This window comes from Puma concolor, chromosome C1 (genome assembly GCF_028749965.1).
Source record: "Puma concolor isolate L17-30 chromosome C1, mPumCon1.1.hap2, whole genome shotgun sequence".
Lineage (NCBI taxonomy): Eukaryota > Metazoa > Chordata > Mammalia > Carnivora > Felidae > Puma > Puma concolor.
The window spans coordinates 154,956,484-154,980,590 of record NC_141674.1 but is presented as its reverse complement, the minus strand read 5'-3'; the positions used below and the strand labels follow the sequence as shown (position 1 = coordinate 154,980,590).

Genomic DNA, 24,107 nt, shown 5'->3' with positions numbered 1-24,107 from the left:
CTTTGGGAATATACCCAGACGTGGGATTGCTGGATCATATGGTAGTTCTATTTGTAATATTTTTGAGGTTCCTCTGTACTGTTTTGCATACCGGCTGTACCAGTTTACCTTCCCAATAACAGTGTGCAAAGATATTTCTTATAGCTGTTCAGTATTTAAAGAAGTCTTCCTAAAAGTGATAAAGTTATAAAAACCTTAAAGAATGGAGAAGTAACAATTGTTTTTACTTAGGAAGTGTTCTAAGTATTCAAATTATAAATGAACTTGCTATTATAAAATATACCTAAAATGGGGAAAATAATTGGTTCAGTAGGATCAGAGTGCTTACTTTTTTTAAACAGGACTATGTTTCTGAATACTTTATAGAAATCTGACTTGCATAATTCAAATTTATAATTTTCCTGTAGAAAAAAATACATGAGATTTGTGTTTTTCAAATTTCAGTCACAAAGAAACCTTATCACATTTAAGATTCACACATATCAAACAACAGAAAATGCAATCTCACCATATTTTATTTTAAAGATCAAAAAGATGTATCAAGTTATTATCTGTTTAAATGCTGCTAAGCACACACTGAGGATTATAAGCTAAACAAATCCATTTATCCATGTAGGCCATGAGGTCAGATAGTTGAGACTATAAATAGGCAGATTTAATGATGTCATTTATAAGAAAGAGGAGAATGTACCTCTGGGGTGTCTTGTTTGCTCCCACTAAGCATATGTTCTTCAGAAAGCAAAGTGCTGAACCAGATGGAATAAGGAAAAAAAAACTAAGGTGAGTAACAGAATTATTTAACACAAACTCATTATACATTCAACATTAAGAGTATAATTATATTGCATTTTCATGTTTGAAATGATTATGCATCAGTCTCTAGGATTAAATTTGGGTGAGTGTTTTCTACAGCATCTTGGAGTTATATAGTCATGACTTTAAATGAAATGTTTAGATGCCTTCCTAGCACTGTTTAACTTTTTCAAAGGAAAGAGGATATTTATTCACACAAAGAAAAAATGCAGTGGTTAGTCCCAAAGCCATTTATATGGAGATGTACAACTAGAAACTCATTCTTTCTCAACCCCAACTGTTTCAACTTTCCCACAATGCTATGCTTGGTACTGACTCCCCACCCTGCCCCTTTCTTTTAAACTTGAGCCAGTTGTCAGTTAGACTCTACAACTCTCAAGTCATACGGATAGTCCACTGGTGATTCCATTTGTTGGGGTAACTTGTTTGTTAAAGGTTTTGACTTTCTGTAAAAGTGTAGCTAAGTTCTATTTTTGTTTTGTTTTGTTTTTCCCCAAAGAGAAATGCTAGAAAACAATGTAAAACTACTGTTTAAATAAACAAAAACATTCTTATAAATGTTTATTTATTTATTTTGAGAGAGAGTGAGCGAGTGAGCAAGGACTGGGGAGGGGCAGGGAGAAAGAATCCTAAGCAGGCACCACACTGTCAGCACAAAGCCCAATGTGGGGTTCCACCTCATGAGCTTTGGGATCATAACCTGAGCTGAAATCAAGAGCTGGATGCTTGACTGACTAAGCCACCCAGGTGCCCCAACATTTGAATATTAAATTGATTACATTTGGCTCTTTTTTATTTTTTGAAAATTACTCTTGTGGAATCACATAAACATGATTTACCAATTTTCACAGATGGAAAAAAAGTTGCTGGTCAAAGTTAACTGTCATTTCTTTAAGTGAAGACATAAGATATCCCATGTACTTCATGAAAATAACCACCGTTCATCAAAAAGAAATAGTTAAAGGGTTAGTTTTGCTTTTGTGATAAACTATAAATATGATTCTTTATGTTTTATAATTTTTATTTTTTGCTTTTGCAGTTTTCCTTAAGAAAAGTGGTAGAAGGAGATTAAGAAACTAGAGTAAGAATAACGTGAATGGTGTTCATGAAATTTTGAGGACAAAATGTAGACTATAATCTTTTGTGAGATAATTGCAATATATCTGATTGGTTTTTATTTTAGGATCAAAACATGAATGTCACTTATTATTTTAGCTCCTTTATCTTGGCATTCATAATACAGGACACACCTATTATACCAGAATTCTTGTGCTAAAGTTGTTTTAATGGCTTTGATATTCTCAAGCTATTTTTGAACAAAATCTTTGCTAAGACTTTGTACTGTATTGACCACCAGTACTTGGCATGTTATATATGCCTTTGTTTCTAGATCCGCCTATTTCCTCAGGGAAAGTTTGTATAAATGAATGAGACTACTGTATATTTCTTTGTCATTTCCTCCTGTTGTTTCTTGGGAGGAAGAACTGCAATAGATTTTACAGTATTTCTACCCTAAATTAACTACCTTACTGTGGAGCTCAAATATATGGTAGTTGGGAGGGCTGGAAATAGTACGTCAGGTTGCTTAAACCAGGCAGATGACACGTTATTTCCTCTTTAGAATGTGGGTGATTTCCTTTGCTTAAAAAGACTATAGTTTTATAGATCATGAAAGCATGGTTCCAATGAATTAGTCTTTAGGATACACAACATCTCACGGTTTTCTTCTTTTAGATGTTGTTCCAGAGAGTGTAATAATAAATTGTATTTATTGAATAGGTTCACACAATTTTTTTTTTTCCTATCATTCCAAATAGAATTTTAAGATCTCAGATTGTTGTTTCACAAGTGCTGGACATACATAGTAGGAGATTCAGTAGTAGAATGGCATGGGGGAAAGGAAATGGGCTTGCAAATCAAGTACCCTGGGTTTAAAATCTGGATCTGCAGTTTATAAGCTGTGGCTAGGACAAGTTAATTCTACTCTCTGGAATTCATTCCTTATGCTGTAAAATACAGAAAACAGTAACTGACAAGGTTGTTGTAAGAATTAACTATAATGTATACATACTGTAATGCATAGTTTCTCACCTATTGTAGCCTAATGAGTTGCACTATTGATGTTATTGTGGGTACTTCACCAGTGCTCATTAATTAAAGTAAAGGCACCTAAGAGAAAGTAACATTTGGGGCTTTTCACGTATAGTTAAGTAAAATAATAAGCTATTAATTGTTTGAGTGCAGGAAATGTTGTATTTCTTTTTCTACCCAAAGCCAGTGTTGGTAGCTTAATAAATACTGTTGTGTGGGAGTGTGTGTGGGAAAACTCATGTTGCCTTATCTCCTGGTTCAAAATTCTTTCCCATGCATCATTACCTTTAACTCTGTATGGTTATTCTATTAAGTGAGCTTGTTTTAATTTATCTATAATTTGACTTTTTTCACACAGGAATATAAAAATAATTTTTTTTTTTTTTTTTTTTTTTTTTGCTGATGATTGGGGGAGAAAACATATAAAATAATTTCTTTGGGAGAGTTGTTAGACCAACATGAGAAAATGTTAATAAAAGGTAAAGGACTCTATGATAGATGGGAAGAGGAAGAGAAAATTCTTTTAATGGGATACAGCTGTTAGGAATTTTTTTTTTTTTAATGTTTTACTTATTTTTGAGAGCGAGAGACAGACAGAGTGCAAGCTTGGGAGGGGCAGAGAGAAAGGGAGACAGAATCTGAAGCAGGCTCCAGGCTCTGAGCCCAACATGGGGCTCGAACCAACAAACCATGAGATCATTACCTGAGCTGAAGTTGGCTGCTTAACCGACTGAGCCACCCAGGCGCCCCTAGCTGTTAGGAATCTTAATGGTTGGTTGGTTATTTGTCTGCATTGCTTCAAGACCACCAGATTTTTATATGATTGAGAATAATTTATTCCTTGTGTAAGTTCTCCTTGTTTTCTGAGAATTGGTGTCAAATGGTGAAACTTTCATTTCACACTAAATACATCAAATGTCCTATCTCAGCATGTTGTTAAGAAATTAGGATTTTTTTGTAATTGGGAAAGTATTTGAGCACCTGACTCTGTGTGTATGTATCTATCTGAAGAAACAGAATTCATTCATTCAACAATATTTTATTAAGCATCTTTCTTTGTGCCAGAAAAAAAAAATTCTAGATCCTTCAGAATATAGCAGTAAACTAGAGTATTAAAGTGCTTGGACTCAGTGAGCTTTCAGTCACTAATCAGAATTTACTAATCTGAACTAACTGCTAGTCAGAATTGTGAACATTTACAGTAAGTCACTTGAACATTGTGGCTGGATGAGATGTATAAATATGTAAACAGGATTTCTTTGCTTAATATGCTATTTTGTGCTTGTAATAAATAACAAAAAAGAGGAGATAGGAAGGCGAACTCTTGGGGCGCCTGGGTGGCGCAGTCGGTTAAGCGTCCGACTTCGGCCAGGTCACGATCTCGCGGTCCGTGAGTTCGAGCCCCGCGTCGGGCTCTGGGCTGATGGCTCAGAGCCTGGAGCCTGTTTCCGATTCTGCGTCTCCCTCTCTCTCTGCCCCTCCCCCGTTCGTGCTCTGTCTCTCTCTGTCCCAAAAAAATAAATGTTGAAAAAAAAAATTTAAAAAAAAAAGAATAAACTTGAATTAATAATCTTAAAATAACTAAAAAAAAAAAAGTCTCTGATGTTTCATCCCCCCCCCCGTTTTTCTGTTATTTTTGCTTCACTTCCCTTATGTTCATTTGTTCTGTGTCTTGAAGTCCTCATGTGAGTGAAGTCATATGATATTTGTCTTTCTCTGACTAATTTCACATAGGATAATACCCTCTAATTCCATCCATGTAGTTGAAAATGGCAAGATTTCATTCTGTTGGATTGCCGAGTAATACTCCATTGTATATATATATACCACATCATATTTATCCATTCATCCATTGATGAACATTTGGGCTCTTTCCATACTTTGGCTATTGTTGATATATTGTAATTTTTTATTTTTAAATAGTTTGATTTGCTAAAAGTTGCAAAAATAATGCACTTTCATATGCCTTCCCCAAAGCTTCTCCCAATAATAATATCTTCCATAACTATAATACATTATTAAAACCAGGGAAGTGACATTGGTGCAATACTATCAACTCAGGTATAGACCTTGTTCGGACTTCATCAGCTTTTACGTGCATTCTTTATTATTATTATTATCTATCTGTTTTGATTTCTAATTCTATGACATTTTGCTACGTAGATTTGTGTGACAGCCCACACTCAGAAAACAGAGCTGTTGCATCACCACACAGGAACTCCTTTGTATTACCCCTTACTAGTCACACCTACCTCCAACCCAGGCAGGCAGTAATCTGTATTCCATGACCTTAAGTTTGTCACTTTAGGACTCTTACATAAATAGAACCTTACAATATGTAACCCGGTGAGACTGGCTTTTTTCACTCAGCATAATGCTCTTGAGATCCTCTGAGATATTGAGTGTATCAAGACTTTGTTGCTTTTTATTGCTGAGTCTGATGTATGGATGTACCACACCTTGTTTATTCATTCTTATACAGGCACACATTTGGGTTGTTTCCAGTTTGGGGTTAAAAAGAGAGCTGCCATAAACACTCTTGTACAGGTTTTATATGAACGTAAGCTTTCATTTCTGTCGTGCAACTATCAACAGTAGATTGCAGGACCATATGGAGTGTGTATTTAGCCTCATATTTCGCTCCCAAACTTTCCCCAAGTGACCATACCATTTTGCAGGCACGTTACATAAGCCACATAGGAGAGATCCAGTTTCTGCACAGTCTCATCTGCACTTGATATCAGTAGTTTTTGATTTAGGTGTGTTGCGGTATCTCATCATAGCTTTTTTCTTTTCTTTTCTTTTTTTTTAAGAGCTTTTAATATTTACTTAGTTTTGCGAGAGAGAGCAAGAGCAGGGGAGGGGCGGGGGGGGGGGGGGGGACACAGAATCCGAAGCAGGCTCCAGGCTCTGAGCTGTCAGCACAGAGCCCAGCGTGGGGCTTAAAATCATGACCCACGAGATCATGACCTGAGCCAAAGTAGGACACTCAACCGACTGAGCCACCCAGGCACCCCTCTCATCATAGCTTTAATTTGCATTTCCCTAATGGAGATTGATGTTGAACGTCTTTTCATGTGCCTGTTTGCCATTCTTATGTCGTCTTTGGTAGTGTTCAGAGCTTTTGCCCATTTTATAATTGTATTCCTTATTGTTTTCTTACTGTAGAGTTTAGAGTACTCTCTCTCTTTTCTGGATATGTCATTTGGTTCTATGACTTGCAGATATTTTCCCCTATTCTGAGGTTTTTTTGTTTTTTTTTTTTTTGCCTCTTCACAAGGTCTTTCCCAGAGCAAAAGTTTCATTTTTGATGAAGTCCACTTTATTGACATTTAAAAAAATATTTTGTAGGGGCGCCTGGGTGGCGCAGTCGGTTAAGCGTCCGACTTCAGCCAGGTCACGATCTCGCCGTCCGTGAGTTCGAGCCCCGCGTCAGGCTCTGGGCTGATGGCTCGGAGCCTGGAGACTGTTTCCGATTCTGTGTCTCCCTCTCTCTCTGCCCCTCCCCCGTTCATGCTCTGTCTCTCTCTGTCCCAAAAATAAATAAACATTGAAAAAAAAAATTTAAAATAAAAAAAAAAAAATATTTTGTGGATTGTGTCTTTGGTGTCATGTCTAAGAACCTTTTGCCTAAGCATTGGTCCCAAAGATTTTCTCCTGTATTTTACTAAACATTTTATAAGTTTATATTTTACATTTATATCAGCTTTAGATTAATCTAAATCAGCGAATTTAGATTGTAATATTTCCGAAGTTTGAGACACTATTTCCAAGTAGTTTTATTAGCCCAGTACTTGATAAATTCTCTAGCTAGGAAAATTCATTCCAAGGACTTTTCTTTATCAGTAGGCAGTGAAGGTTTTGTTTGAATGTGGTTTACTCTAACACACACCACTCCCCAACAAAGATTGAAAACTTTAACAGAGACTAATGACTAAATGCTGTTTAATATTTACCAAAGAACATACAGACATACCTTGTTTTACTGCGGTTTGCTTTACTGTGCTTCACTTTATTTGCTTTTTTTGCAAATTGAAGGTTTGTGGCAACCTGGTGTTAACTAAGTCACTGCCACCATTTTTCCAACAGCATTGGCTCATTTTGTGTCTCTATGTCACGTTTTGGTAATTCTCGCATTATTGCAGACTTTTCTTTATTATTTGTTATAGTAATTTGTGATTAGTAATTACGACTCACTGAAAACTCAGACGATGGTTTGCATTTTTTAGCAATACGGTACTTTTTAATTAAGGTGTATACATTGTTTTTTAGACATAATTCTACGTATTGCATACTTAATAGACTACCATATAGTTTAAATATAAATTTTATATATACTGGGAAGTAAAAAAAATTAATTTGACTCACTATTGCAAAATTTGCTTTATTGCCATGGTCTGGAACTGAACCCGCAATATCTCTGAGTTATGCCTGTATGTGAGAAACAGTTATTGAAATTGTGACTTGAAGGCAACTCTTGTTTTCATTTTATAATTGGTTAATCTATTATTAGTGTGCTTGCTTGGCTAACATCTACATGCCCACTAAGTAATGTACATAGGTATAGATATTTTAATTATTATAATGCCCACATTTAAGGTTTTTTAGTTCCTTACATAGCATGCTTTTGAAAACTGGAAAAGTATTCCAACTAAGAGATTTTTTAAAAAGACTTAAATTTTTTTTATTGTTAGTTTTTTCTAGAGTGCAAGCAGGGGAGAGGGACAATGGGGGAGAGATAAGAGAATATGAAACTGGCTCCACGCTCAGCAATGAGCCTGGTGTGGGGCTTGATCCCATGACCCTGGGATCATGACCTGAGCCAAAATCAAGAGTCAGATGCTCAACCGACTGAGCCACATAGGTGCCCCAGGACTTAATTCTTTTTATAGCAGTTTTAGGTTCAGAGAAAAATTTAATAGAAGGTACATAGGTTTTTATGTACACCCTGTCCCCGCACGTGCATAGCCTCCCCCATTATTAATATACATCACCAGAGTGGTGCATTTGTCACAACTGAGGAACCTACATTGAGACATCATAGTCACCCCAAATCCATAATTTATACTGGGGACCGCTCTTGATGTTGTACATCCTACAGGTTTGGACAAATGTACAAGGACATGTGTGCATCATTATAGTATTGTATAGAGTGTTTTCACTGCTCCAAAAATCCTCTGTGCTTCACCTGTTCCTCTCCCTTCACTCCACCCCACAATCCCTGACAACACCTGATCTTTTTATTATCTCCATAATTTTGCCAGAATGTCATATAGTTGGAATCCTACAATGTACAGTCATGCAATGTAGCCTTTTCAAACTGATTTCTTGCACTTAGAATATGCATTTAAGGGTCTTTCATGACTTGATACTTCATTTCATTTTAGCAATGAGTAAAATTTCAGATATACCATGTTTCATTTGTCCATTTACCTACTTAAGGGCAATTTTGATTGCAACTAAGAACATTTTTTCAATGTTTATTTTTTTTTTGAGAGAGAGAGAGAGAGACAGAGTGTGAGTGGGGGAGGGGCAGAGAGAGAGAGGGAAACAGAATCTAAAGCAGGCTCTAGGCTCTGAGCTGTCAGCAGAGAGCCCTACATGGGGCTCGAACTCACGAACCGGGAGATCATGACCTGAGTTGAAGTCAAGCCCTTAACTGACTGAGCCACCAGGTGCCTTGCAACTAAGAACTTTTTAACTTCCTTTTAGGGGTGAAAATTTCTTTCTTTATAATTTTATTGTCTCAGAGCTCATAATAAGATGAAACAATTTGTGGATAAATTCTTGCCTTGGGGTGCCTGGGTGGCTCAGTCAGTTAAGCTTCTGACTCTTGATTTTATCTCAGGTCATAATATCATGGTTTGTGAGATCGAGGGGAGTCCCCCATCAGTCTCGCACTGACAGCATGGAGCCTGCTTGGGATTCCCTGCCTCTCTCTCTCTCTCCCTCTGTCTCTCTCTCTGTCCCTCCCCCAATAGTGCATGAGTGTACACATACTCTCCCAAAATAAATTTTAAAAAATATTTTTACCTTAAATTTGATCAGTAACTCTTTCTTTACTTTTCAGTAAGTATGTAACCTCTTTTGAAAAAGTGGAGTTATATAGGACTTTTTGTACTTAATTTTTATCTGGCAAAGAAAAAGGAAGTCTGAGAAGTTTTGCATAGTTCACTCTCTCCATGTTTATGTTACTCATTTTTGAATTTTTAGATTGTAGTGTCAATCACAGTTTTATTACTGTTTAGACTAATTTTCATAAACTGCATGGACTATCCCATATACATTGCCTGCCAGGCATCACTTTCAAAGTTCAAAGGAAGCTTTCAGTAGATGATGCTGAGCCCAGTTGATCCTGACATTTATTACTCGCCAGACAGAAGACTATGTACAGAGTAAATGGAGCAGCAAGTGAGCACTGGGTCATGGTTTTGGAGTTTCAGTTAGTTTTTGAGAAAAATTATTTACTGAATGAATTTAGTTCCTGGAGCTAGATAGGCATTCAGTTAATGTAGGTTTTTGTTTTGTTTTGTTTTTTGGGTTTTTTTTTGTAAGATCCTTTTAGGATATCTTTGAGTGTTTAGTTGGACTCACTTCATTTTTACATTACTGCTATCTGAGGACCTCATGGTATTTCTTTAATCTACCCAGTTTCTTTCTATAGCATTGAGCACACAGTGGGTGCCCAATAAATGTTGTTGACTGTCTTGTGACTCATTCTTTATATTGCTTTCAGGTCTGTTTTTTCAACTTTGCTCATTTGTTTTGATGATTTTTTTTTAATCTCCTTTGATATGCACGTTTCTACTGGAGACTTTCCTTATCCTACCTCTTGTTTGACTTTCCTAACTGCTTAAGATAAACATCTCCATAAGATGTTGGGGACAGCCCAGAGACAAACTGAAATTGCAGTGACAATTATGGAACAGATGAGAAATTAAATATTTAATTTTTAATTTATAGATACATTTTTTAAAAATGTCTATTTACTTATTTTTGAGAGAGAGAGAGAGAGAGTATGTGCATGTGCCCTGGCATCACACAGAGCCCGACGTGGGGCTCAAACTCACAAACTGTGAGATCATGACCTGAGCTGAAATCAAGAGTCTGAAGCTTAATGGACTGAGCCACCCAAGCCCCCGTTATAGATACATTTTTGTACTCTGTCTTTGTGGGTTGGTTCTTGGAGTGTGTATACATGAATCAAAATATTCACTTATATCTGAACATTTTTTTGTATTAAATTATACCTCAGTGAAAATATCAAGGGAGATTTATGTTTTCCTTCCTCCTATAAGGAATTAGGAGGCAAAAATATTTTGGATATTTAGATTTGAAAAGTTATTATAAAACTTTTGGAGTACCTTCTAAGATTTGTCGTATTAAGTGATTCTGAGACCTTCTTGACCTAAGTAGCAACCTTCAGGCAGTGTTTCAGCATTTACAAAGTTCTTATGAAAGTATATCGTTAACTCTGAATACCTATTATAGGCCATGCATTATCCTAGACTAGTGGATCTCAACCTTGGCTGCACTTTAGAATCAACTTGGGGAGGTTTAAAAAATCCCCACAAGCCAGTTAAATCAATTTCTGAAAGTGAGATGTAGGCCTTAGCATTTTCTAAAACTCCTCAGGTGAGTCCATTGTATAGCCAAGTTGGAGAACCACTGGGCTAGACCATGAATATGCATTACCCATTTAACTCTCTCAGCAACCCTGTGAGGTGGGATAGATTATCCAATTTTGTGATTGAAGAAATTGTTCCAGAGAGATTAGTGACCTACTAATAAGTGCAGCCCTAAGCACAAACCAAGATCTCTGACTCATTTCAAAATCTTGAACTCTTTCAGTACCTTTTCAGGATTTATATGTAGATTTTTTTTGCCTTTTTAATTGCAAATGTGTACTTCTTTTATATCACCTTGTGCTTTTCTACATGTAATATCTTAATGTTGTCGCAGGGAGATTATGTATCTATGAGCTAGATATTTTTGTTTTCCCCCTGTCACACCACTGATAGCCTCCCAACCAAAAAAAAGGTGAAAACCAAATTCTGCATTTAACTATCTTAAGCATTGCATGTGTGTATGTGTGCATCTGTGTGTGTCTCTGTGTGTGTGTGTGTGTGTGTGTGAATAAGAGTTTGTCTTAGAAATACTCAGGAGTAAATTATTGTCCTATTGACTTTTATAAAATGTGATATAATGTGTGGTTTTTAGTTATTTTAGATATATAAACAAATGAAGATTACAAATCAGGCTTTTGTTATTGAGAATGTTATTGGATATCACTAAATGTTGAAGAAATTTCTCAGAAATTACCTGCTGAGAAGTCGGGTGGGAGTAGGGAGTGTAAATTATGTTGTTTAGCATCTCATTAGCTGGCTACCATAGTGGATATTAAACCGTTCCTCACCAGAATTAACTTTTGGAAATTTCATTTCTGCTTTTGGAATGGATATGTGGTTAAAACAGAAGAGAGCATCTGTGCTTTTTTGGGTGTATGACAACTAAACCACAACAAAAGCTTCATTTACTCATGCTGATTTATCCTGGAAGACCTTTGTTACAAAGAGATTCTATTATGTCCTTGTCTTCACTTTACACAATTGCTAAGTTCCTAAAAGTAATAAAAAGGGAAGACTTGAGAGGGATATAATAAAAAATGGATAAACCAAATGAAAACTGTAGTTGAATAGTTCACTCCTTAAGAAATGATTGAGCATACTCTGAAAAAGGTGATGTATTAATCAAAAATACAAAAAAAATATATTCATGATTTCTGCTTCAAAAAGTTTTCTGGCAGATAAGGTGGAGTGCATTGAGAACTGTGCTTTAAGACACAAGGCAGCCTGGGGTACTTTATTTCTACACTGTAATTCCTTATTTGGGTTTCTTTTTACTCTTTCTACCATACCACTAACAGTGCTAGAAGGGAAAACCTCTCTGGACTTACCCCACTTCATCTGCATAGTGTGTTGGACGTGATGACTCATCATAGATACTTAGTGAACAAAAGGATCTATACAAGCATCCTACTATAGATATAAATCCATAAATTTATATATATAAATTTACAATACATTGTATTTACAATATAAATTTATATGCATATAAATTTATAAATACATAAATTGTATTTATGTATAAATTTATATAAGTCTATAAATCTAGAAGATTTTAAAGTAGAATGACTTCCATATGTAAAACAAGAAAGGTTCTTAAAAAACGGCACCCAAAGAGCAGATTTTCACTGGTTGATGGCAAAGAGAATGTTCTCTTCGTGCAGGTGATGGCATGAGCCGTGGGTGCTTTCAAGTGTAGCGTGTATGTCAGTTCACCTGATGCTGGAGCCGAGGCATGGGGATTGTGCAGAACCATACTTCTCTAGATTGATTAGGGGGGTGAGGCTGCAGTCACTATGTCACCTGGGGCTTAAGTCTCAGCCGAGGTGGCATCCACTTTCAAGCTCACACTCATGCTTTTGGCAGGGCTCAAGTCCTCCTTACCTGTTGGCCAGAGAAACACAGGGAAACTGACAGCCAGGCAACAGGCTTCCCTTAGAGCCAGTGAGAATGCCTAGAACTGACGCTACAGTGTTCTGGTGACCTAATCTCAGAAGTGACATTCTTTGCTGTATTCTATTCACTGAACATGAGTCACTAAATCCAAATCCACATTCAATGAGAGGGGATTACACATGGAGGCAGGGTCATGGGGGCCATCTTGGAGGCTCTCTCTCAGAAATACATTTCATTTAACATAGTATGTAAAAATATTATTTCATATGTAATCAAATATAAATATATATTAACTATTGTACTAATCAATAAAATACAGTGTGTATTTTACACTTATAGCACATATCCATTCAGACGGTTTATTTTCATTAGAAGGACATGGTCTGTATTTAGTTGTCATAAAATTTATAGTTCAAAAATAGATCCACATACCTGAATTGTTCCAAATACACTTGAATGTTTGCCAACAATTGAATCAAGTATCGGTTTTAAAATTTAAGTTCACTAAAAGTATAATCCCTCAGTCACACTAGTCACGTTTCAAGTGCTCAGTAGCCACATGGCTACACCATTGGGCAGCAGAGTTCTGGAAGTTTGGCTGTAAAAGGAAGGAGGGAGATAAAATGATACTTGGAAGGAACAGGAAAGTGGAAATTAAGATAATCGGTGCATTTCGTGTGCGTGTTCTGGGAAGAAGGAAAGATATCAAAGATGACGGAAACCCAGGATATAGTTAACGTAGTTTGGATTGTTGATCAGATTTGAGTGGAGGTGCAATGGGTGCAAAAAACCCTGAAGTGATGAATGGCTTCTGATAGGAACCTTGTATTCCAAGTTTTGAAATGTGAAAGTATTGAGTGTGGGAGACTGAAACCAGAAACTTTTCAAACTGTTTTTTGAGTTTGTCACTCTGTTCATCATTTTTTCCTAGTGTGTATGCCAAGACAGAGAAAGGCACTTGGAAATGGAACCATTTCCTGTGAGCTCAGAAGAGAGAGACCCTTTCCTGACCAGGACCAGCATGTTCTCGGGATAGGAAGAGCTCCCTGGGAGAGGGGGTCCTGTCCATGCCACTCTTTCCGCCAAATGGTATTTGTAAGTTAGCTTAGACACTGTGCCCTGCCCCAGTTCGAAGATATCCAAGGCTGCCATTCTCAGTCTCTAAACAACGTTATTATGCACAAATCTCTGTGTGTTAGATGTGGAAAGGGACCTGAGATCATCTGTTTCGATACTTGTATTTTGTAAGTGAAGGAATGGGGAACTAGAGAAATGATTAACTTAAGGTGACACAGGCAGCCATTGTGCTTTTTGAGTCATAGTACTTTGTTTCCACAACCCCACCAGAGGAAGTAGCAGCCTCTGTAGGTGTGAGTGGGCATTTGCACATCTAACGTTCGCAATCCTATTTAAATATCAGGGATTGTTTAGATGGCCCTTGTTGAGGTTATCTAGAGGGTTTGGTACCAGGTTCTGTGTGCTTTGGAACAAGTTTCTTAACCTCTGTAAAACCCAGTTATATGGCAGTGACACCTGCCTCGTGAGATTAAGTGTAGAAAAAGGGTTCTTGCACAGTGCTTAGCAGTAAATATTCAATAGCTGCTTATTTTTTTCTCCTCTACTACATGGCTTTTTGCTCATTCATTTTTTTGTTGCTGTTATTTTGTAGGACTGTTTCAGCTCCCAAAGCAGTGATATAGTAAGTAGCTCAGAGCACTGGCGTTAGAATTCAACAACTTGGGTTTAAATCTCCACTCTAGCACTGATAGCTAAGTTCCTTAAACACTCTGTGCATCAGTTCTCTTCATCTGGAACATGAAGATGGGCACACTTATACAGTGCTGTGAAGAGTTAGCAGATGTAAAACACCTAGGGAAATTTCCAACATGGAGTCAACACTCCAGTGTTATCTGTTGTTGATGATATGGTAATAAACTAGGATGAAACTATTTTATTTTTCCATTGTGTCCTTGTTAGAATCATTTTGGGGACTTGAAGGCATTAGCATTTAATAAGTGCTTACTTTGATATGAAGAATACCCTTGCCTCTTTATTTGGTACATTATTCTATTCCAGATGTACCTGAGAGAGGAGTTCCATTCTTAAAGATGAAATTAAGTTATTCTTTTCTCATATTAATCATGGTCCTCACTGGTCAAATGAAGCTATAGCTAGGACATCTGAGTTCTGACCCTCAGCAAGTTACTGAACATCTGGGCAAAATGAAGATTTCTTTCTACTCTACAGTCTGTTCCAACTTAATCCTTAATTCTGCCCTCCCCCTGCCCCCACAATAGAAGATTTAAAATCTTTTTGAGGATTGAGTACTTTTATCTATGTTGGTCTCTTTGAAATTCTTATATTTGTGACTGGTCACAAAATAATTGATTCTCAGCAACCCACCAAGCTCTTATTCTCCTATGAATTCATGGAATTGATATAACCTTCCATCCTTTCTTCCCTCGATTAAATCAGCAAACACTTATAGACCACCCTACCCTGTCTTGTCGCACTTAACATTCTAGAGGTGGTAGCAGAGAATGACACAGGCCAGGTCCCAGTTCTCGTAGAATTTTCATTCCAGAGGCTGCCATCAAATAATAAGTGAATACATGAATGAACAGGGTGATATCAGATAGTGATAAATGTGATGAGGACAAAATGGAGTTGTGTGAAGAGTAGGGGGAGATGGATGGGTATGGATCAGCTTTTGCACCTCTTTTGAGTGGTGACAGAATACCTCTATCAGGAGGAAATAGTTGATCTGCAGTCTGAATGAGCTCACGGAGCAGGCAACTTGAAGTTCTATGGTTAAAAGCACTTTGGGTAGAAGTGAAAGGGTTTGGTCTATTTGAGGAGGGAAAGGATGCCAGTGTGAATTACACAGGGAGCTGAAAGAGTCACCGGATGGGAGCTCAGAGGTTTGCAGAGGCTAAGTCAGTGCTTGCTTGGACTTTAGCATGCATCACAATCACTTGGGAGTTATCAAATGCAAATTGTAGGGCTCTACCTCCAGTGTTTCTAGTTATGTAAGTCCCGGGTAGGCCCTGAAAACGTGCATTTCTTTTTTGGTTTAAGTTTATTTATTTATTTTGAAAGAGAGAGCATGAGTAGGGGAGGGGCAGAGAGAGAGAGAATCCAAAGCAGATTCCACACTGTCAGCGTGGAGTCTGACACAGAGTTCTATCTCACCAACCATGAGATCAGGACCTGGGCCAAAATCAAGAGCCAGACACTTAACCTACTGAGCCATCCAGGTGCCCCCAAAATGTACATTTATAACAAGGTCCTAGAAGCTGCTGCTTCTCTGAAATCACACCTTGACAGCCACGAGGTTGGCTCATCTAGGGCCTTGTAAGCCAAAGACAGGGATTTGGGTTTTATTCTTAGTGCATTGGGAGGCCAGTGAGAGCTCATAGATACAAAGTGATCAGATTTACATATTTAAAAGATCACTCCTGGGGCGCCTGGGTGGCGCAGTCGGTTAAGCATCCGACTTCAGCCAGGTCACGATCTCGCGGTCTGTGAGTTCGAGCCCCGCGTCAGGCTCTGGGCTGATGGCTCAGAGCCTGGAGCCTGTTTCCGATTCTGTGTCTCCCTCTCTCTCTCTGCCCCTCCCCTGTTCATGCTCTCTCTCTGTCCCAAAAATAAATAAACGTTGAAAAAAAAATAAAAAATAAAATAAAAGATCACTCCTGACTGCTGAAGAGAACAGATTTTAAGGCACAAGAGGAGAAACAGAAGAGATCAGTCAGGAGGCTATTGGAACAGTCTAAACAAGGGATGATGCTTTTTAAAAAAAAATTTTTTTAATGTTTATTTATTTTTGAGAGAGAGAGAGAGACAGAGTGTGAGCAGGGGAGGGGCAGAGAGAGAGGGAGAATCCAAAGCAGGCTCCAGGCTCTGAGCTGTCAGCACAGAGCCCAATGCGGGGCTTGAATTCACAAACCATGAGACCATGACCCGAATGGAAGTTGGACGCTTAACCATCTGAGCCACCCAGGTGCCCCAAGAGATGATGCTTTAATTACCAGGGTGATAACAGAGAAGCTGATGACAAGTACACAGATTTAGGATGTGTTTTAGAGTTAAGAACCCACAGGATTTGATAGTAGCTTGGAAATAGGAGATAGTGACAGAGAGGAATCAAAAGATGCCTAAGAGTTTTGCTTGAGTTAATGGGGTGTTTAGTGTGGTGCCATTTGCAGACATGGGGAATACCAGGACGGGTTGGGGGGTGTTGGATGTGAATTGGGATGGAAAAGAGAATCAAGAGTATGGGTTATGAGGTACCTATTGGACATCCAAATGGAGATGACCATGCAATTACTGAGCATTTAATCAGAGCTCAAGAAACAAGTCAGGGTTGGGGAAGTAAGTTTGAGAGTCCTCTACTTGTAGTTAAAGCCTTGGAATTTGATGAAATCACCTGGAAGGGAGAGTTGTAGAAAGAGAAAAGGGCAGGGAAGGAGCCTGGGACAGGGAGATGAGGATAGAGACTGAGGAGTGACAGTGAAGGAAGAAGAACATAGTAAATTGTATTGTCACACAGAGAAGCTGAGGGAAAAGGATTCCCAGCACAGCTGCTGCACAGCTGTGAAATGTGTCCTTATTGGAATTTAGAAACTCACTCAAATGTAACTGAGATGACTCAGGTAATCGTCTATGAGATTTGGACACACATAGGTGATTGGTGACCTTGACAAGAGAAATGTCTGTTAAGAATCATGTGATTTTTTTGGGTCTCCCTTTGTTGCCTCTCATTAGTGCTTATCTTTTAAACCTGCTTTGCCCCGCTCACTCTAATTTCATATAAGGCTCATCAAGAAAAGCGACCTTTTGTTGCTCTTAATTGCATTCCCTCAAGCATGTAGCACAGTGTTATGTCCACCATTAGAACAGATTTCTGTTTAATACAATCTTCTCATATTAAACCTAAAGAGAAACACTAAGAAATTGCTTTGAGGAATCGGTCTGCACTTTCTAGCTGAAATGTGTAGTTTAGGGACCCCTGAACATTGCTAGTTATTTGGAAGGGCTGCCTCCCTGACACTTACCATTATGCATCTTATTTTTGGTAGCCCGCTATACGGAGAGAGGTTGGCTGTTTGATTTCTTTTTGGCATTAGGATGTAATACATAAAAAGCCTATTGTTTTAAGACTTCTTATTCCACTTTTATATTTTTGTCTTTGATATTGAGGCTGTATTTTTATATAGTGAGTGAATATATATATAGATAGATAGATATGGATAGATAGATATAGATATAGATGATATATACACACACACACACACACACACACACACACACACACACACACACACACACACTTTCCTGAATGAATCTATAGGAATACTATATAAATATAGCAAACAGATGAGATCGCATTGGACTTGAGTAACTTACTAAGGATGTAACTATATCAGGGCACCTGGGTGGCTTGGTCTGTTAAGCGTCCGACTTCGGCCCAGGTCATGATCTCACAGTTTGAGAGTTCGAGCCCCGTGTCGGGCTCTGTGCGGACAGCTCAGAGCCTGGAGCCTGCTTTGGATCCTGTGTCTTCCTCTCTCTCTCTCATTCTGCCCTTCCCCTGCTCATGCTCTGTCTCTCTCTGTCTCAAAAATAAATATAAACATTAAAAAATTTTTTTCTTAAAAAGGATGTAAGTATATCTCATATATAATGTAAAGCTTTTTCCTTTCAAACCAAGAGGTATTTGAGTAGATTTCTGTTGTTTTGCTGAGGTTCTTACTTACATTCCTTCTTTTCATTTATTTTAAGGATATTAATATTGACAGAGATGGAGTAATGATTGCAATGGACACATGATTTGAAGTGATTTGTAAATCTAGTGATAAAAAGACCAATCAGTATTAGCAGGAGACCAATTGAATTCTGTTAAAATTGCATTTTGATATTTTTAAAATGTTATGGCAATGTGTGAAAGTTTACCTTAATTTTATCATGAAAATGGAGTATAATATTGAGGTAATTTTAATGAAGAAAGCAATATTTTTTGGGGAGGGAGTATAAGCATATGTACAAACTTAGCAAATTGCATTCATTAATAATGTGCAGTTTTTTGTATACCAATTATACCTCAAGCTGGGGGAGAAAAAGAAATTTTGTGCCTCAAACAGAAGCAAGCATTCATATGTAAATGTATTATAAATGAGAGTATAGATGTAAATAATACTACTCAATTTACCATATTCATGTGTGATGTCCTGTCTTGTTATCTTTTAGGCTTGATTAATGAATTTTTGTCCCAACCTAGAGGAGTTTTCCGTATCTTTTCAGTGTAAGTCTCCCTCCATCTCCCCCTATTTGCTGTTGTTTTTGGTTATGGGTAGCAGTTTCTAAGGAGTGGAAACTGGTAGTCAAATTAGGCGACTGGTGAAGAAGAGCTTATGTAAAAATCCCCTGGGTAGGAAAACGGACTCCAACATTGCTATTTAAAAGGGATGGGGGTGGGGCACCTGGGTGACTCCATCAGTTGAACCTCCAACTCCCAACTCTTAATTTTGGCTGAGGTCACGATCTCACGGTTTGTGGGTTTGAGCCCCATGACAGACTGTCAGTGTGGAGCCTGGTTGGAATTCTCTCTCTGTCCCTCCCCTGTTCACGCATGCACTCTCAAAAACAAACAAACATTAACAAATACATTTAAAAGGGTTGGGGACTTCAATGGCATTTACTGTAATTTTTAAATATTAACAAAAACTAGTATCCTTAAGCAATAAATTATAGTGTTATTACACATGGATGTGTTAATTTTTTTTTTTTTTTTTTTTTTTTTTGCATTACCAGAATTACCTATACCTGGGTTAGGTCATAAACTTTGATTATTTTCACTATACCTTTGGCTTTGGGTAACATTTAATTTTATTACTGCTTCAGAGCATCTCAGTAAAAAATTAAGAACATTGTAGGGTGGGGGTGCCTGGGTGGCTCAGCTGGTTAAGCATTCCCCTCTTGCTTTTGGCTGTGGTCATGATCTCGCAGTTTGTGAGATTGAGTCCATGTTGGGCTCTGTGATGACAGCACAGAGCCTGTTTGGGATTCTCTCTCTGCCCCTCTCCCACTCGCGCTTACTCTCTTTCTCCCTCTAAATAAATCAATTAATTTTTAAAAATTGAGAATATTAGAAGAGATATAAGTAGGTAAAAGGTATTTTTAAAATTTAGCTGGTGAGTAAAAGGCTAAGTTAAAGTCTTGAAACTACTTAGGATTTAGACCAAATCCAGGCCTCTACCCAGTATTCTTCTCACTAGACTATATTGTGTGGTAAGCAAACTTTAACTTATAGACACATTCCCGAATTTAATATAAATGAATCACAATAGGGAAGCAACACATAATGATCCTGCAGGTTCTGCCCACCTAAATTCTACTTTTCTTTCATGATCTGAGTCACATATCTCTTCTCTTTGAAGTAAACTTTCCCACCCCCACAAGAGCTTGTTTCATCATGCTCTCGTTGCTCTGGATTTTGAATGTTACTCATCTACTTTATGACACTTTTTTTTTTTTTTTTTTTTTTGCTTTGTATTCATTATTTAACTAGACAATGCATTATCCCAGTTGGATTTCTAGTTTGCTGTGGCAAGATCTTGGTCTGATTGCCAATATGCTTTCCAGTTATCAGGACCAGAGGTGACCAATGCTTTATTATTTAAAGTAATAACAGGGAACACTAAGATGTTCTTTTTTTTTTTTTTTTTAAATTGTTTTTTTCAACGTTTATTTATTTTTGGGACAGAGAGAGACAGAGCATGAACGGGGGAGGGGCAGAGAGAGAGGGAGACACAGAATCGGAAACAGGCTCCTGGCTCTGAGCCATCAGCCCAGAGCCTGACGCGGGGCTCGAACTCACGGACCGCGAGATCGTGATCTGGCTGAAGTCGGACGCTTAACCGACTGCGCCACCCAGGCGCCCCACTAAGATGTTCTTAAAAGAAGTTCTATGTAAATAATATTTCAACTAGTGCTTTGTTCTGCTTTCCCTTTTTCTTTGTAAGTAGGCTTATCTTTAGTAATTTAAGATGAGTTTTCATCACAGACTTCAAAGTACTTTAGGAAATAAAAGTCACACATACACAGAACATTAAAACTGTTCGTCAGAGTTCATTGTGGTGTGCAGTAGAAAGATGTCCAAGGGAATTATGACTCAGTCTGGATCTTGAGGGATAAATAATATGTGTAAAGGTAGAGAGGATGAGGAGGGCATTCAAATAGAGACCAGGATGGGCCTCTTCTGGAGATGAGAAGGTGCCTCCTTTCATCCCTAATGAAATCAGGGGCCCGGGGGGGATGATGGCAGTGACAGGAGGTGCGTCTCAGACCTCTGTCCTTCCACTCTTGAAAGCCATGTCCGCTGCAGACCCAATGGTTCCGCTTCTTTACCTCCCTGCCTGTGGCACTTGGGCTTCTCTTCAGCCTTCCTAATGAATCTCTTTTAAGAGCCCAAAGTGTCCCAGTTATTTCTTGCTAATAAATCCAGTGTGTATTTTCCAGTACTCATCTTCTCAAAAATAGAATATAATCAATTTCTAAAACTCCAACACAGTTTATTCGGATGTAAAAATCCATTCCCTTCCTTGGTGGTAAGAAGTTTTCCTTCCCAGTTATATGCATAGGGGCCTCCTCTTTTGTGGGAAATATTCATTGAATTCATTCATTCGATAAATATGAGTGCCTGCTATGTGGCAGGCATTGTTCCAGAGATACTATGTATTTGCAAATATGTGTGACACAGGGCAGTGGAGACTAGTCCCTATCGTCATGGGAGTAATTACTCTTTAATAGAAGGAGACATGAAAAAATAAGTATGTTAGTTGTTGATAAGCCCTATGGCAAAAATAAAGCAGAGAAATAGAGGTACTCTCTTAAAAAGTTAGAAGCAGACCCTGTGAGAATCTTGAGTCAGGATTGTTACAGATGTTAAAAAAAAAAAAAAAAGGATTGTTCTAGGTGTGTTCCAGAAAAGGGCAAGAGTCACAGTATTGGAGTGCCATAAGGACAGGAAGAGGAAATTAGAGAGACCAGAGGTAAGGAAGGACAAATTATAGGACTCTAGATCTTATTCTGGGTGAAGTCAGAAGTCATTGGAGAGTATGAGAGGAAGTGTGGTGATCTTACAACTTAAAAGGATCACTCCAGCAGCTGTGTTGAGAAGAATGTGAAGGGCCAACGGTGGGATCACCGAGACTACCTAGTGACTTGATCAGAGGTGTTTGGTGAACAGGGTTGCTGGTGGAATCCAGGTCTATCATATAGAAGTGGCAGACATTGATTGTTGATGGATTGGATTGCAGCTATGTGTGTGAGGGGATTTTTTGGCTCAAGTGGGAGAATTATGATTTATAGAGATAGGGAGACTTGGAGATAAAAAGATTTGATTTAGAGGAGCTGGAGAGAGGATTCGGAAGTTAAATTAAGTTGGAGATTCCAGTTAGTCATCTGAGTCCAGATGTCAAGTAGGCGTTAGATTTACAAATCTGGAGTTGAAGGGAGAGATCCAAACTGAATATTTGGCGTTTAAGATTTTTTTCATACAGATTTTGCGAAATTCTTGTTATATGTATTATAACAATTTTTAAGATTCGTTTTTGTTGCTGGTATAAAAGTTTTTTTTCATTATACTTTCTGACTACTTTTGCATTTGTTTATATAGGCTATTGACTTTAGCATGTTCATGTTATACTGAGCTGGTTTACTGAATTCTTTTTTTAAGTTTAATTATTTATTTTGAGAGAGAGAGAAAATGAGAATGAATGAGAATCTGCTAACAGCATGGAGCCCAGTGCGGGGCTTGATCCCACGAACCCTAACTAAGATCATGACCAGAGCTACAATCAAAAGTCCAACACTTAACCAATTGAGCTACCTAGGCATCCCCTGAATTTACTTATTTGTCAAAGTATTTAAAAATTGATTTACTGATTTCTCATCTCCTTTGACTTTTCTGTGGATTTTTACCAAACTATCCAATTCTGTGAAAGTACCAGTTTCTTTCATGGTTCCATTTGCTTTCCTGTGCCTGAAATGTAAATTACTTCATGTCCCTCCACCCCCACCCCGGTAGTTTCTATTCATTCCCCTAAACTTAACTCATGTTTCCTATCTGTAAAACACTTCTGGGTTCCTAGGAAAGTTTCTCTTCCCATGAGCTTCAGCTGTATCATTTGTATACCTACATTAGAGTAGTCATCAAACTTTGTCATGATTTTGTGTGTATTAATTGGTCCTTTTGGGGTTTGAACTCTTTAGGAGTAGGAATTGGGCCCTATCATCTTTATATCCCCAGTGCTTAGCTGAATCGGCTACATAATTGTCTCTTACAGGACAGTTGTAGGTTGAACATATGAGTAGTCAATTCTACATATTAACAATGTTTTGAAATTGGGTAAAATTTTTCTTATATAGATTTTATAAATCTATATATATATATTATTTATATATATTGTAACACTTTTAAAAATTCATTCTTGTCACTACTGTAAAAGAAATATTTTCTCAGGTACAATATATCTCCACAATTATACTCTTAAAAATTGAATGCCTATTATTTTGGAAAATTAATGTACAGTGTAGGAAATTTCTGCTTTTCATGATGTCAAATGCATAAAGGTGCTTGGACGTCTGAGACTTTAAATTTTGAAAATACTAAATGGCTGGATGTTACATATTTACTTATAAAGAAGCCCTTTCTCTTATTTGGTTTTTACTTGGTGTGGGAAATGGGGAGAGGGAGAAATTAAAATTTATATTTTTTCTGAATGGAAAGCAGTAGTAATTCTTCCAAAAGCAATTAAAGACCACATTTTCAAAAGTTTTAATTTGTAGTACTTAAAAATAAGTATGTCATTATTTGTAGTTACTTTCTTTTTATGTTTTTTCAACCCATCAAATCATTGAATTGGCCCATGTGAATGTTTTCAGCATGTTTGCTACCTATTTCTGTTATAAATAGGTTATAAGAGGTTGCCCTAGTGACACTGAAACATATTTGCTAGAGTAATTATTTGTAGAATTTTTCACTGAGGCAGAAATGTATTTTATCAAATAACCAATCACAGTTCATTGTTCATTGCTAAGTGCAGTGGGTAAAATAGCATGCTTCTTTCCTCCAGGGAGTTATAAACGTAGGCAGAAAGACGAAACTGGTACCCAGGGGGAAATGGGAAAAATGTCACATTTATGGAATCTGTGGTATATGCTATAGGGAGAGACTGTACTTTGAGGAGTTAGGAAAGGGTGGTTTCAGCTAGACTTTGAAGAGTAGGTAGGAGTTATCTGGAGAGGTAGAACACACTAGGTTGGAAACAAATAGAGTGAAAGGCACATAGGTAAGAGCTGTGATGAGGTATAGGAATGAGATACTGATCTCCATCCTGGGACAGCAAGGATTTTTATACTTTATCTAAAGAAAATGTTACACTTTTGCTTTACTGTAATAAACATACATTAATTGAACTTAATGAAAGTGAATATCGAATTTATTATCATGTTTCTTTTTATTACCAATTAATGTAGTCATGTTGTTGAAAACAAAAGAGAGCACCAATTTAAAAAAAAAAAAAAAGCATAAAAGGGGGCACCTGGGTAGCTCAGTCAGTTAAGTGTCAGACTTCAGTGCAGGTCATGATCTCAAGGTTTGTGAGTTTGAGCCCCGCA

At 37.6% G+C, this 24,107-nt stretch overlaps 1 protein-coding gene across 1 annotated transcript in view; it reads left to right on the top strand.

Moving 5' to 3' along the window:
- The first annotated feature begins 400 nt into the window (after positions 1-400).
- COBLL1 (cordon-bleu WH2 repeat protein like 1) overlaps positions 401-24,107 on the top strand; it is a 90,601-nt gene continuing 66,894 nt past the window's right edge. Inside the window, exon 1 of the mRNA XM_086718785.1 lies at positions 401-780. Coding sequence (XP_086574911.1) covers positions 659-780 — 122 coding nt within the window. The 5' untranslated portion in view covers positions 401-658. The remainder of the gene's footprint in view (positions 781-24,107) is intronic.